The 12,794-nt window shown below is 39.0% G+C and overlaps 1 protein-coding gene across 1 annotated transcript in view; it reads left to right on the plus strand.

Annotated features, from left to right (window-relative positions):
• The first annotated feature begins 9,274 nt into the window (after nt 1–9,274).
• Nucleotides 9,275–12,794, plus strand: part of LOC149198005 (uncharacterized) — a 120,125-nt gene continuing 116,605 nt past the window's right edge. Inside the window, exon 1 of the mRNA XM_089406053.1 lies at nt 9,275–9,683. Coding sequence (XP_089262179.1) covers nt 9,319–9,683 — 365 coding nt within the window. The 5' untranslated portion in view covers nt 9,275–9,318. The remainder of the gene's footprint in view (nt 9,684–12,794) is intronic.

Here is a 12,794-nt window from a genome sequence, read left to right on the forward strand (position 1 = left end):
TCATAATAGACATGCATGAGTTTCTGATGAGGGAATCTTCAGTTAACTGGAGTACACTAGTTGAGTGCATGCATGCATCAACTGACTGTTAACTCTCTATTAGTTCCTCAAACAGTTTGGAACTAATTTAATTGGACTTAACTCAGTGAACTGAGTTAACTAATTACAACTCAAACATAACTCAATCTTATCTCCTAAATTTTAGGGATAACTCTTGCATGAGTTCAGAAAGACTTCTAACTTGAATTTCTCCAACTAATTAATTTGAAACAAATTAATTAATTGTTTCCAAGTAGCTGTTAAGACTAAATTCGATTTTAATTCACAATTTAATTCAAGGACAAATTAAATTGGAATATTCTTGTTGCCACATTTCAACACTCGCTCTCAACAAGAAAGGGATTATATGCCACCCCGATCCTGTCTCTATGGAACTCGAATTTACACTTTGACAATGCCTTTGTCAAAATGTTAGCATCTTGCTCCTTTGTCGAAATATACACTACAGAAACATGATCCTCCCCGATCTATGAAAAGCCATGGGCAACAAATCTTGCCTTATGCTTCTCCACACTAACATTAACAGCTTTCTTTACCTTGTAAAGCCAACGTGAACTCACAATTGACTTGTTCTCCGGTCTTGGAACCACGTCGCAAACACTGTTACGAACTATGGAGTCATACTCCTCCACCATAGCATCAACCCAAATCGACTGCTCCACTACTTCCTCAAAGGAAGATGGTTCGGTCTCAACACATTCCCCAACAAGGGCCATGTATCCAGTGTACCTCTCAGGTGACCTCCTCTTTCTGCACTGAGAAGATGGTGCTCCCACATTCTCTCTCGCATCCTTCAACAATCTATCAGCTTCTCTTGTGCACTTCCGTCCATCTCTGGAAGACTCTGCTTGAGTGGATGTCTCAACTCCTGAAACCTCTGCATGCGGCTGATTCACATTATTCTGAAGCTACTCCTCCTTAGGAACCAACAGTTCCTCCACAACCTATAGTTGGAGCTCCCTCTCAAGGGAAACCCACATGGCCTTCTGCTCATCAAACTTGAGATCTTTGCGAACCACTGTCCTCCGACTGGTAGTCAAGTACACCCCATAGTTGTGAGGTGTATCAGTGTACCCCACAAGTATCCCCAACTCTGCTATCGGCTCAAGCTTCTTCTGTGCATCCTTTGTCACATGGCAATATACCAATGAGCCAAAGATCCTGAAGTGAGCCACATCTGGTCTCTTACCAGAGAAAGCTTCCTCTGGTGTCTTCATCCCAAGTATGTTATGCGGCCTTCTATTCTGCAAATAAACTGTTGTGTTGCATGCCTCAGCCCACAAGTGAAGTGGTAGGCCTTGGTTATGTAACATTTCCCGTGCTGCCCCTACAATAGTTCTATTCTTCCTCTTGGCCACCCCATTTTGCTGTGGGTTATGAGCTGTCGTTGACTCTCGTTTAATTCCTTCCCCTGCATAGAAGTCCTTAAACTCTTGAGAGACATATTCTCCACCGTTGTCACTTCTCAAGGCCTTGATCTTCTTCCCTGACTCTTTCTCGACCAAAGCTTTGAACTCACAAAACTTTGTGAAGGTTTGGTCCTTCTTTTGCATGAAATAAATCCAGCATTTACGAGAATAATCATCAATGAAAATCACATAATACCTTTTCTTCGCTATGGATGCCGTCGAGAATGGTCCACACACATCAATATGAACTCGCTCTAAGATAGCCTCTGCTTGACTGTCTCGATCATGAAAGGAAGACTTGGTGTACTTTCCCAAGGTAAAACCTTTGCATGTGTCAACTTGCTCAAGTTTACCTTTGGGAAGTCCTGTAGATATCTGCTGCATTATCTTCAAAGCCCCATGATGCAAATGGCCCAACCGCCTGTGCCACAACTCGCCAATGTCTTGGCTTTGCACCAATTCTGCTTTCATACTCAATGCTACACAATCATCTACCTCTAGTTTATAGAGATTCTTCACCTGAATCCCTATCCTCTTGGTCTGACCCGTGGCTATGTGTCTTAGGAACGCCTTTCCTTTACTGAAGACAACATCGTAGCCTTTGTCCTCCAACATCACGACCGATACCAAGTTCTTCTTCAGTCCAAGCACATATTTCACATCTGTCAAGGTGATAGGAGCTCCATGCTCCCTCTGAAAAGCAACCATGCCCACTCCTGAAACACTATACTTTTCATCGTCATCCATCTCTATGCGCATCTTGAGGTCTTTCTCCTCCAAGGTACTGAATAAACTTTTATCACCGGTCATGTGGAATGAGGCTCCACTGTCAAGATACCAAACATAACCCATCATCAATGACACCATGCATGCGATGAGGGTAAAGTCCATTTTGAACTGAGAGGCTAATGCCTCACCTTCCGATCCTTTCGAGGATCCCTTCTTGGACTTATTTGATGGGAAATTAGTCACATAATGTCCCATCTTGTGACAATTAAAGCATCTTACTTTAGAGTTGTCACCCTTCTTCCCTCCATGAGAAGAATTCGATTTGGAATGAGAAGCCTTCCCCTTCCCTTTCCTTGCCTTACTTGCTAAGGCCAGATTTTCTTCATCATCATCCTTGGATGAAGAACCATCTCGTGTGCTCCTCCTGATCTCCTCCTGCATGAGATCTGACCATAGTCGTTCCCAATCTGGAAGTTTCTCCCTTCCATTCACAGAGTCTTGATAGTTATTCCAACTGTGGAAGGCCAAGGAGTGAGATTCACCATATCATCATCGGCAGTAGTTATTCCCACACTGCCAAGCTCATCTCTGCAGGTGGTGAGCTTGTTCAGATATGTGGAAATAGTATCACCCTTCTCCATCTTGATTCTTCGAAGCTTATCCTTAAGCGCCAATTTCCTCTGGTCGCTACTATTTTGGTAGAGGTCCTTCAATGTCTTCCACATTGAAAATGGAGTATCCTTCCCATGGAGACTCGAGACAATATGGTCTCGAACTCCCTCAAGGATGATCTGTCTCGCCTTCGCCACACACTTCTTCCACTCAGCCAACTCTTGTGCATTAGTTGAAGCTGGCTTTGGGATTTCTTGATCAATGAAATCCTTCAAGTCGTTGTCTTCTAATACAACCTCCATTCTATCTTTCCATGCTATGTAATTCGAGCTACCTTCCAAGGCATACTCGAGTCTCAAGCCATAGAACGCCATTGGCCAACCTTGAAGTATGATATGAATTTGATTTGCACCTGCAACCCCGAACTTCAAACTTTGAATTCTCTTCTCAGTATACTGTTCACAGCTCTGATAAACTTGGCTCTGATACCATGTAGAAATTCTGCAAATTCTCTACAAATCTCGCTCTGAGACCTATGTAGAAAATCTGACTGTAGGTTAACCCGATAATGCAATATAACCAAAGCAAAATACTATAACCTACTTCTACTATCAATTTGTGGAAGCTTAAAGATCGAGTTGAACACATATAACCATAAGAAGAATAATCAATCACACAATACACATGAAAATACTTTGGGGAAAGCCTCAGCTAAAAACCCCACTATCTGTATTATCATACAAGGTGGAAATACATAGGAATTATACAAAGCCTTAGCTCTCACAGCTAGCCAACTCTCAGTACAATCCTCACAGATGCTCACAGGCAATCTTGGCCTCTCACAAGCCTTCCTCTCTACCCTCCAAGCTCCTATTTCCTTGCGATGTTCCTCTGGGATGATCTCCTTCAAACAAGTGGAAAAACTCGAATTACCAAGTGGATGATCTCCTGATCTCACACACTATCAGAATTGCGCAATCCTAAAGGAATTATTCCCTGCTGCATGCATGAGTTTTCTGTATAGGAAAACACATGCAAATGATAGTACATTGTCCTTGACTTTAATCTCAACTGGGTCTTTCTCAGAATAGACATGCATGAGTTTTTGATGAGGGAATCTTCAGTTAACTGGAGTACACTAGTTGAGTGCATGCATGCATCAATTGACTGTTAACTCTCTATTAGTTCCTCAAACAATTTGGAACTAATTTAACTGGACTTAACTCAGTAAACTGAGTTAACTAATTATAACTCAAATATAACTCAATCTTATCTCCTAAATTTTAGGGATAACTCTTGCATGTCTTCAGAAAGAATTCTAACTTGAATTTCTCCAACTAATTAGTTTGAAAAAAATTAATTAATTGTTTCCAAGTAGCTGTTAAGACTAAATTCAATTTTAATTCACAATTTAATTCAAGAACAAATTAAATTGGAATATTCTTGTTGCCATATTTCAACAACACATGCGAAGAAGGAGAGGGTCTCTCTGCTGTCATAGTAACCCTCGATCACAGTCACACAAACTTCATTATTTTGGCTAAGAACATAGGCCTAAAGGGCCTCCCAGTCAAGTGAAGAGGCAAGGAAGAAGAGCGGAGGTAATAGGGGTGTTCTAAAGACTATTATAGTCACACATACGAAAAGAGAAGAGGTTGTCTCTGCTATTACAACCCTCACATTATAGTCATACAAGTTCGTTGGTTGGTGAAAAGAAGGAAGGGATTATCATAAGGAAAGGGTCTCATCAAAGGTACCTCTTCTAAAGCAAGTGCAATAAGGTTTACCGACAGTTGAAAGTAGAATGAAGTGTTGAAGGAGGAGGATGAAGTGTTGGGGAACGAAGTGTCGGAAGAAGGAAGTGCTGGAGAACAATGTTGAACTAAAATGATCATATTTTAAAACTGAAGGAGAATTGATTATGCCATTAAAGAATAGAATGTTAACTGAAAGTGTTGAAATCGTGAGAACTGCTTGAGAAGAAGACTTTATGACAGATGATAAAACATAAGAAAGATTCATAACAGAAGTGAACAACAAAAACACAGCGATACCAGACAGAAATATTATTACAGAGTTTGTCCCTAGTCTCCGGGTCCGCTTTCAAGATGGGCGACTGCTTTATTAGGATTGAAACTAAGGAGGTCAATTACACAAAGAATTGACCAAACTAAATATGCACGCAGGCACTTCTGGTCACTGTCATAAGAAATCTCTTTGAACTAGCTTTCCAACGCTTGTCACGGTTCCCAATTCCGACTCCCGATGCTCCTGTTACACTGAAAACAAAAACAACCTCTAACCTCCAGAATCTGCATACAAAACTTCAAAACCACTCTATTCCACTTCAATGAGCAAAACTGCTTTTTTAAAACCTACCAGGTGCATTTGAACTCCCTCAACCGAGTTTAGGAATGAATTTTCTCTAATTTTGTTTCTTGGAGTTAAGGTCTTATCATGTTTGAACACCTGCATGGTGGTTGAATTAATATATCCAAAAACTTAATTAAGAAAACCCAAATTCTACCATATATTAAACAGAAACCGTGGCGGCTTATTGACCGGGTGGAGGAGGTGACTGCCCGCATGTGAACAGGGTGGTATAACCATTGTGATACACCTATTGGCTTATCCGCCCAGCAGTTACGGTCTATAGTCAGCCACATGCAATGTGAACGTGGCTTCCTCCCGACGGTTTCGACAATGGTCATGATTCCTGGTGCTAACTCCGACGGCTAATCCCATCCACTCACATGACATGGTTATGACTTTCCTACCCGTTGTGGTTAATGCTAACCCCGACGGCTATCAAAACTCCGCTGATGCTTTGCCTATTCACATGGCCGTTGCCATGGTCTCCTTACCCGTGCGGTTAGGCCCGTGGTTATGACTGTTATAAAGTTTTATAATGTTTATTGATGTTTATAAAGGCCGAGGGTTGTATAATCATAAGTTTTATGTATTTTTAATACATTTAGAGTTGTAATATGGTCCAATAGGTTAGAACATAGGTTTATGTATGTTTGAATGCATGGATTTAGGTGTAGGACTTAGGTTAATGTATTAGGGTTTTAGGTCTTTAGGTTAGGATTTGTCATTCATCATTTTGTATGACCATTTACATCAAACTGTCACAAAGTGACATTTGCGACATTCGTCTCATGATGATGACAACCAAACCTATACGACGATAAACCCAAGTCGACACCAAATACTGCAAGGCAGACAAAAAGCACATGTCGATGACCAAATCCTGGTAGAACTGATGACAACCTCATGTCGACAGCCAGGTACAAAACCACATCAAATGAACACCATGAAAAACCATACATCACCTGAACAACCTGAACCATAAACAACATTGTCTGACAATGACACTGAAACTGTGTAACTGATCTGACGAGATCCTCCTCGATCAAATGTACAGAAAGGAGAAAGGACTTGACTTGTGCTTGGAGGACATTCTAGTCAAGGGTCTAGGGTTTGGCATTGATTACTAAGAAGCTTCAATAAGAGAATTTTTCCGAAGGGTTTTCCTCTCAAGAGAAGAGAGGTTTTGGCCCTGGCAGAGAGACAACATCTTGTGTTCTTGTTCTTATGTTTTTGATAGCAGTTTGATGAATTACACACACATGCATTAATAAGAAGAAGAAGATTAAGCTAACAAGAAAAGTGAAAAGACTCCACAAATTGCTATAAAGTCAGGAAGAATCATACTAAACCTAATTGCCCTAGATTCTTCAACATGCGGGACTGTGGGAGAGTTAGGTGGTCCCTGAATGCTGGCATGCCCATAGCATGAGAGCATCTGAAGGTCAGAGGTCAAAAAACTTAGTGGGACCCCGGGGTAGGATGCCAGTGTGGTCGGGATTCCTCCTAGGAGTGTTGTTGCTGATGTGGAAGGTATGGTTGATGTGTTTCCGTCGATTCCATTTCCTTAAGGTCACCAAGGAGGTTGAATCATATCATAGTAGCCTCTCGTCACATGTTTACCCCGGTTGGTTGGTTACTTGGGTAGATGTGGGAGGAGGGTGGTTACAATGGCTCTCATCATGTTTTTGCTTGTAAATGAATGAATGATGTATCTATGACCTAATGGATGAAATTACAACTAATGTGTTGAGACATCAATGCTTCTTAGCGATTTTTAGATGAGTATGAGATCCCTATGCTTAGATATGTTATTTATACATGTAGATTACATATTCGTGATATGTTTGATGAAATTCCTATCATGGCTAGTAGGGGTCGAGTCAAGGTCTTATTCAAGTAATTGCATTTGTATTGTCATCTCTTGGTTATTTTGTTGTTATAAGAATTTCATTCAATTTTGGCAAGTGACCTGGGTTTTGGGCCTGAAAAAGTGGCTCAAATCCCGGGGATGCTGGCACAACACTGTGCAATTTAGTCCCTGGACACTAGCATGCCTTGTTATGAGAGCGTCCAGAGCCTCTTGGACGCTGTCATGCCCATATCATGGGAACGTCTGTGGGTCAAGCGATCTAAAATCTCAGTGAGACCCAGGTGCTGGTTGGCAGAAAGGTTGGGATGATTCCTGAAGTTCCTAATGCTGATGTTGCAGGTCTGTATGGTGTGTTTCCATCGATTACATTTCTTTAACATGACTTAGGAGGTCAAATCATATCATAGTGGCCTCTCGTTGCATGTTTACCCTGGTTGGCCTGTTACTTGGGTAGATGTGGGAGGAGGGTGTTACATAATAGATGGAAATTAGTTGTAAACAAAGAATTAAATTAATTTTATTATTATTATTATTTTAATCAAAACGAAGGTGAGTAATAATAAGGTCAAACTTAATTATTCTAAACAATAAAATTGAAAAATAGTAATAAGAAAATGAATAAAATAAAATAAAAAATAAATAAACAAACAAAATAAAAATAATAAGGTCAAATTTAACTATTCTAAACAATAAAACTAAAAATGGTAATAAGAAAATGGAAAAAAACAAAATAAATAAAATATAAATCAAAATAATGAATTAACTCAATTTTATTATTTAAATCCAAAAAATAAAATGATATGGTAAAAAAATAAAATAATAAAAATAAATAAGAAATAAAGGAATACCAACATGATTAAAATAAATAAATAAAACAAATAAATAATTAAGTAAATATTATAAAATCTTAGAATACAAGGTAGGGGTCCAACGAGTGTTAATACTTCAACCATCATCTCTATTGAGATTGAAAGACGTCTTTTCAATTTTCAAGGCCTCCCTTAAACTTACCATGATGAAAATGATCAATCCTTGCAATGACCCTCGCCTCTTCAATGCATATGTGATGTTTTGTCTTTTTTCGCATGTTCTGCCAATGTAGAGGAGTAAGACCTTAAATGTTTGATGTTAGTTGCGTGCTCAAGGATCCTCTCATTAATTGAGCGACTAGTTTCACAAATGTATGGAGTCCCACAAGAGCAAGGGATGACATAAACACCTTTCTCATCTTTAGGGTTCAAAGGGTCCTTCGCTGATCTTGGCCTAATAAGATTTAAAATAACGAGATTTTAATTTATTTGGCTGAGAGGCGCTCTCGACATATGTGTAACATAATGTAATGTAAACATTTTGACTTGGTCTAAACAAAATTAAAATAAAATAAAAATAAAAATAACACTATGTGAAAATATTTTTATTTAGTCAAAATAAAATAAAAATAATAAAAAAACAATGTTAAAAAAAAGATTTTCATAATAATAATTATAAAAAATCAAATAATAATAATATTATTGAATAGATCTATTAAAATGATGAAACCAAATTTTTGTAAGTAGAAATTAATATTTAATCAGGGATAGAATAACAATTGAATTTTTTAAGGGGAGTTTAAGAAACATTTAGCATAAAAAATTTAGGAATAAAGAACAAAACATTTGAATTTTTAAGAGGAGTTTAATGAACATTTAGCATAAAAAATTTAAGGAATGAAGAACAAAACATTTGAATTTTTTAAAGGGAGTTTAAGAAACATTTAGGATAAAATTTTAAAAAATAAAGAACAAAACAATAAAAAAAATAAATTTCTTGAAATACAAACCTTTTTTTAAAACTAGTGAATCTAGAATTAAGATAAATTTAAATTGATTTATTAAATTTTTGCCAGCGAAAAAAATATTTTATTTTATATATTTTTAAAATATAAGATAATTTTTGTTTTTTTAATTATCAATTAAATTATATATATATATTTTTCAATTTATCACTTAAACTATAACTATTTTAAATCGAAAACTTTTCAATATTGAGGTTTTAGCTCAAGCCACTATTTGGAATTTGACCGAATCTAAACAGGTGTCCCACCCACGTGCATGTCCTGGGCGTTTCTTTGCAGATCCGTGCATATACTAGTTTAACTTTTTCTGAGTCGTCAACATCCGCTCTACAGGTCTATAGTTAAGTTTGACCATTCATATAAAAGGCAATCATTGCTTCCCAAGCAGACTCGTTCACCATATTTTCTTATAAAAAAATTATACCGAAGCAATGGATTCTCCTCAGACGGGCACAATGCAAGCATTAATCTGCAGAAAATTAGGAGACCCTACTGCTCCCATCTCAGAAACCTCCCCCATATTTGTCTCGTCTTATCACCCTGTTCCTCAATTGAATTCACCCACCTCGGTTCGGATCAGAATCAAGGCCATTAGCATAAACTATGGAACTGCTTTGCAGGTCATGGGCAAGTACCAGGAGAAGCCTCCTCTTCCCTTTGTCCTGGGCTCTGATTTCTCCGGGATCGTGGAAGCTGTGGGGAAGGGAGTTACCAGGGTTAAAGTTGGGGACAGAGTCTGTGCAATTACTGGGCAGGATAGTTATGCAGAGAAAGTTGTTTTGGACGAGAAAGAACTGTAAGTGTGCAATCTCTGATCTCGGAAAAACATATATAGGAGAGGAAGCTGTTAGTTTTTATTCAAATCGCAGTTGATGGCCAGTCTTAATTCTGACTGATAGAAAACAATTTTCATCAATAGAACGCCTACCCTCCCATTTGACATGCTGTATATACTAAATGAATAGACACCTAAATGCATCAAAGATATATAACAAAAGAGTGTGTATATATCAAATGGGTACACCTTTTTTGTGGGGGACAAAATGACTTTTATATTATTCTGGCAAAAGCCATGCATTTTTACATGGACAACAACCACCATTCTTCTATACCAGAGTTATAATGTCTAAATATCAAGCTTTAAAGCTTCTGACTCCAACTAAAAGATTGTTAGGGTTCAAGAGAAATAAATATAACAATCAAAAAATACACATTTAAACCATGTAAATCATGATTATCTGGAAAACCTCAATTGGGGGAAAACCAACCAACAATAGATCTATTATCAACCTGAGCTTCCACCGCTCAACCATGGCTGCCTACAATGGAGAATACACAAGCCTTTTAAGGGCTTCAACTACATGTAATACCACGAGCTCAATACCATGAGTCACCAATACTAGGGGCCCAAAACCACAACTGTTAACCATAACTGTTGACATAACCTCAACTCCACCATAGGGTCAAGTTTATCTAACAATCCCCCTTAAACTTGACTTTGGGTTTTCCTTGGCCAAAACTAGCCAAATCTGCCAAGTGAGCCAGCCACCACTCACCCCCAGGCCCTACCCAGTCAATGTTAGGGTATTTGATAATCTCACATGCTGTCTTAGTTCAGCCTGCTTCATCATACCACCACATGCGTCCCCCTATCACCCAAGTGGACATTCAGAACTTACCAGTGATTCACCGGGGTCCCCATATCACCCAAGTGGACATTCAGACTTTACTAGTGATTTACTGGGGTACGCATGCCTTACCAAGGTTTACAATCGTATACCCATTTACATGAAAATTTCCACCTTCAACACAGATTTGGCAGACTCTTCACGCTCTGTTCGTGCAGCACTTCACGCAGAGATGGGGTTTGGCCTTCCTTCCTAGAATACACGGCACCTTCACGCAGCAAAGGGTACTCCTCAAATAGTCAACGCAGAGAAAAAGGAAAAACAATCTGCGTGCAGGCCCTGTTCATCCACGCTCCACATGAATGGTTGAGAGCGGACAGGTCATCTCGATCTTAATCCTCGTTTGCGAGGAGCCATAGGAAGCAGCAGCCCCGTATTGTATTTTTTATGTGTATGTAATGGCAATGCCAATTGGGGCAACTGCATCATCATGTTCAAATTCTCCGCACATTCAATAATAATTTAATTTCAATTCAGAGACCAAAAGTTTTTTTGCAGAGGGAAAAACCAACCAACAATAGATTTATTATTGTCTTTGGCTAAAACACAGCCACGCTGGCTAACAACCTGAGCTTTCACCGCTCAACCATGGCTGCTTACAATGGAGAAGCCTTTTAAGGGCTTCAACTACATGTAATACCATGACCTCAATACCATGAGTCACCAATACTAGGTGCCCAAAACCACAACTGTTAACCATAACTATTGACATAACCTCAACTCCACCATAAGATCAAATTTATCTAACAAAAATTGATAACCAGAGATTGGTACTCCTGTTTGCCCAGAGACATGGGCTGCTGCTAGGTAGCCTAACAAAGCTGACGGAGAATGAACTTTTCTAAGCCTTCGGGCTGATATGCTGCTTTTATAGACTTGACAGAAATTCTAATTCTGGCAAAAAGTCTTCCAGAGTTCATCAAAATCCACGGCATATATAAATTAATCAAAGTCAGAATTGGATTTACTGAGTCAGGGGCTGATTAGCTGAGGCTTGAAGCTCCATTGTGTCCTCTTCGATAGAGATGGGTTTGTCTGCGAAAACTTTTTTGAGCGGAGAGGCTTATGTATAGTATGATGTGTAATGTTGTCTCTATGTTGCTTGAAATTTTGGTTGATATTCTGCTTATGTCTGCCAAAATAAATATTTAAAAAAATCGGTTCATAAAAAAATCTGAAATGGCATAAAGAAATTAAGAAATTGAGAAATTAAATCTGACAAAGAAATTAAGAAATTGGATCGGCTCATGTTAGAACTCTATTTAAAATATATAGATCTCTATTTAAAATATATCTATGCGGGATATTTGCCTATATTTTGACTAAACTTACGATGTTCCCTTGAATCCGGATCAGTAACTTACTGACGGATAAACTCTTGTTTCTTCTGATTTGAGTTCAGAAGCTGTTTCCGAGCTTTCCGATCCTCATGGATCTTCCCACTGCCACCTCCATTAAATTGGCCCATTTCTTCCTTTCCTCTTTCGTCGTCTCCAAAATACTGCCTTGTTCCACCTGGACTTCTACCTTCTTGTCAATGGCCTCCTTTCTACTTTCCTCTTTCCTCACAGTCGAAGCAGGATATCACTAACTCCTGCGGGCAAGTGGTGAACCTCTTTTCTTATATAGGCCACTGACACGAAGGCAATCCTCCTGATTCTTGAATTTCTAGAATCAACCCATTCCTGGAGTGGTACTGTATCCCCTCTAGTTCACTCAACAAATTTCTAAAATTCCTCCTCTTCAACTGCAGAGACAGAAGGGCCTCTACCGGTCATACCAACCTGACTGATCTCCTGCAGAGTTGGTACTCCGCCCCTTCCACCTGTTCTCCCTTTCCTTCTTCCTATCACCTCGCCTGCACCAACGAAGTTTGGTTGACGATACAATCCACTCCCATTACAGAAAATTACATATATATTCTTTGCTTGTTAAATGATTCACATTTGCCAGCAGTTCTAAGGTGGCTACGCAGTCTAATTTCAATATGATTGTTTTTTTTTGGTGATGGAGGCTTCCGGTCAAGACAAGTAAGCAGCAATTTTCTCAGTAGGAGAATTGATTACAATGAAAAGAGCATGTCTCACATGGTACATCAGCTATCTTTCTGCCAAGCAGCCGTGAATGGGAGGTATCTATTCTGCCATAGTTGCCCAGGACTTGCATTGCTTATATGGGTGCACTGGACCATGAGGGGTGGGTATACCTTTGAAGTTATT

The sequence above is a fragment of the Pinus tabuliformis genome, chromosome 2_2, assembly GCF_031772625.1.
Source record: "Pinus tabuliformis cultivar Carrire ecotype Pingquan chromosome 2_2, CPIR1, whole genome shotgun sequence".
NCBI classification, from domain to species: Eukaryota; Viridiplantae; Streptophyta; class Pinopsida; order Pinales; family Pinaceae; genus Pinus; species Pinus tabuliformis.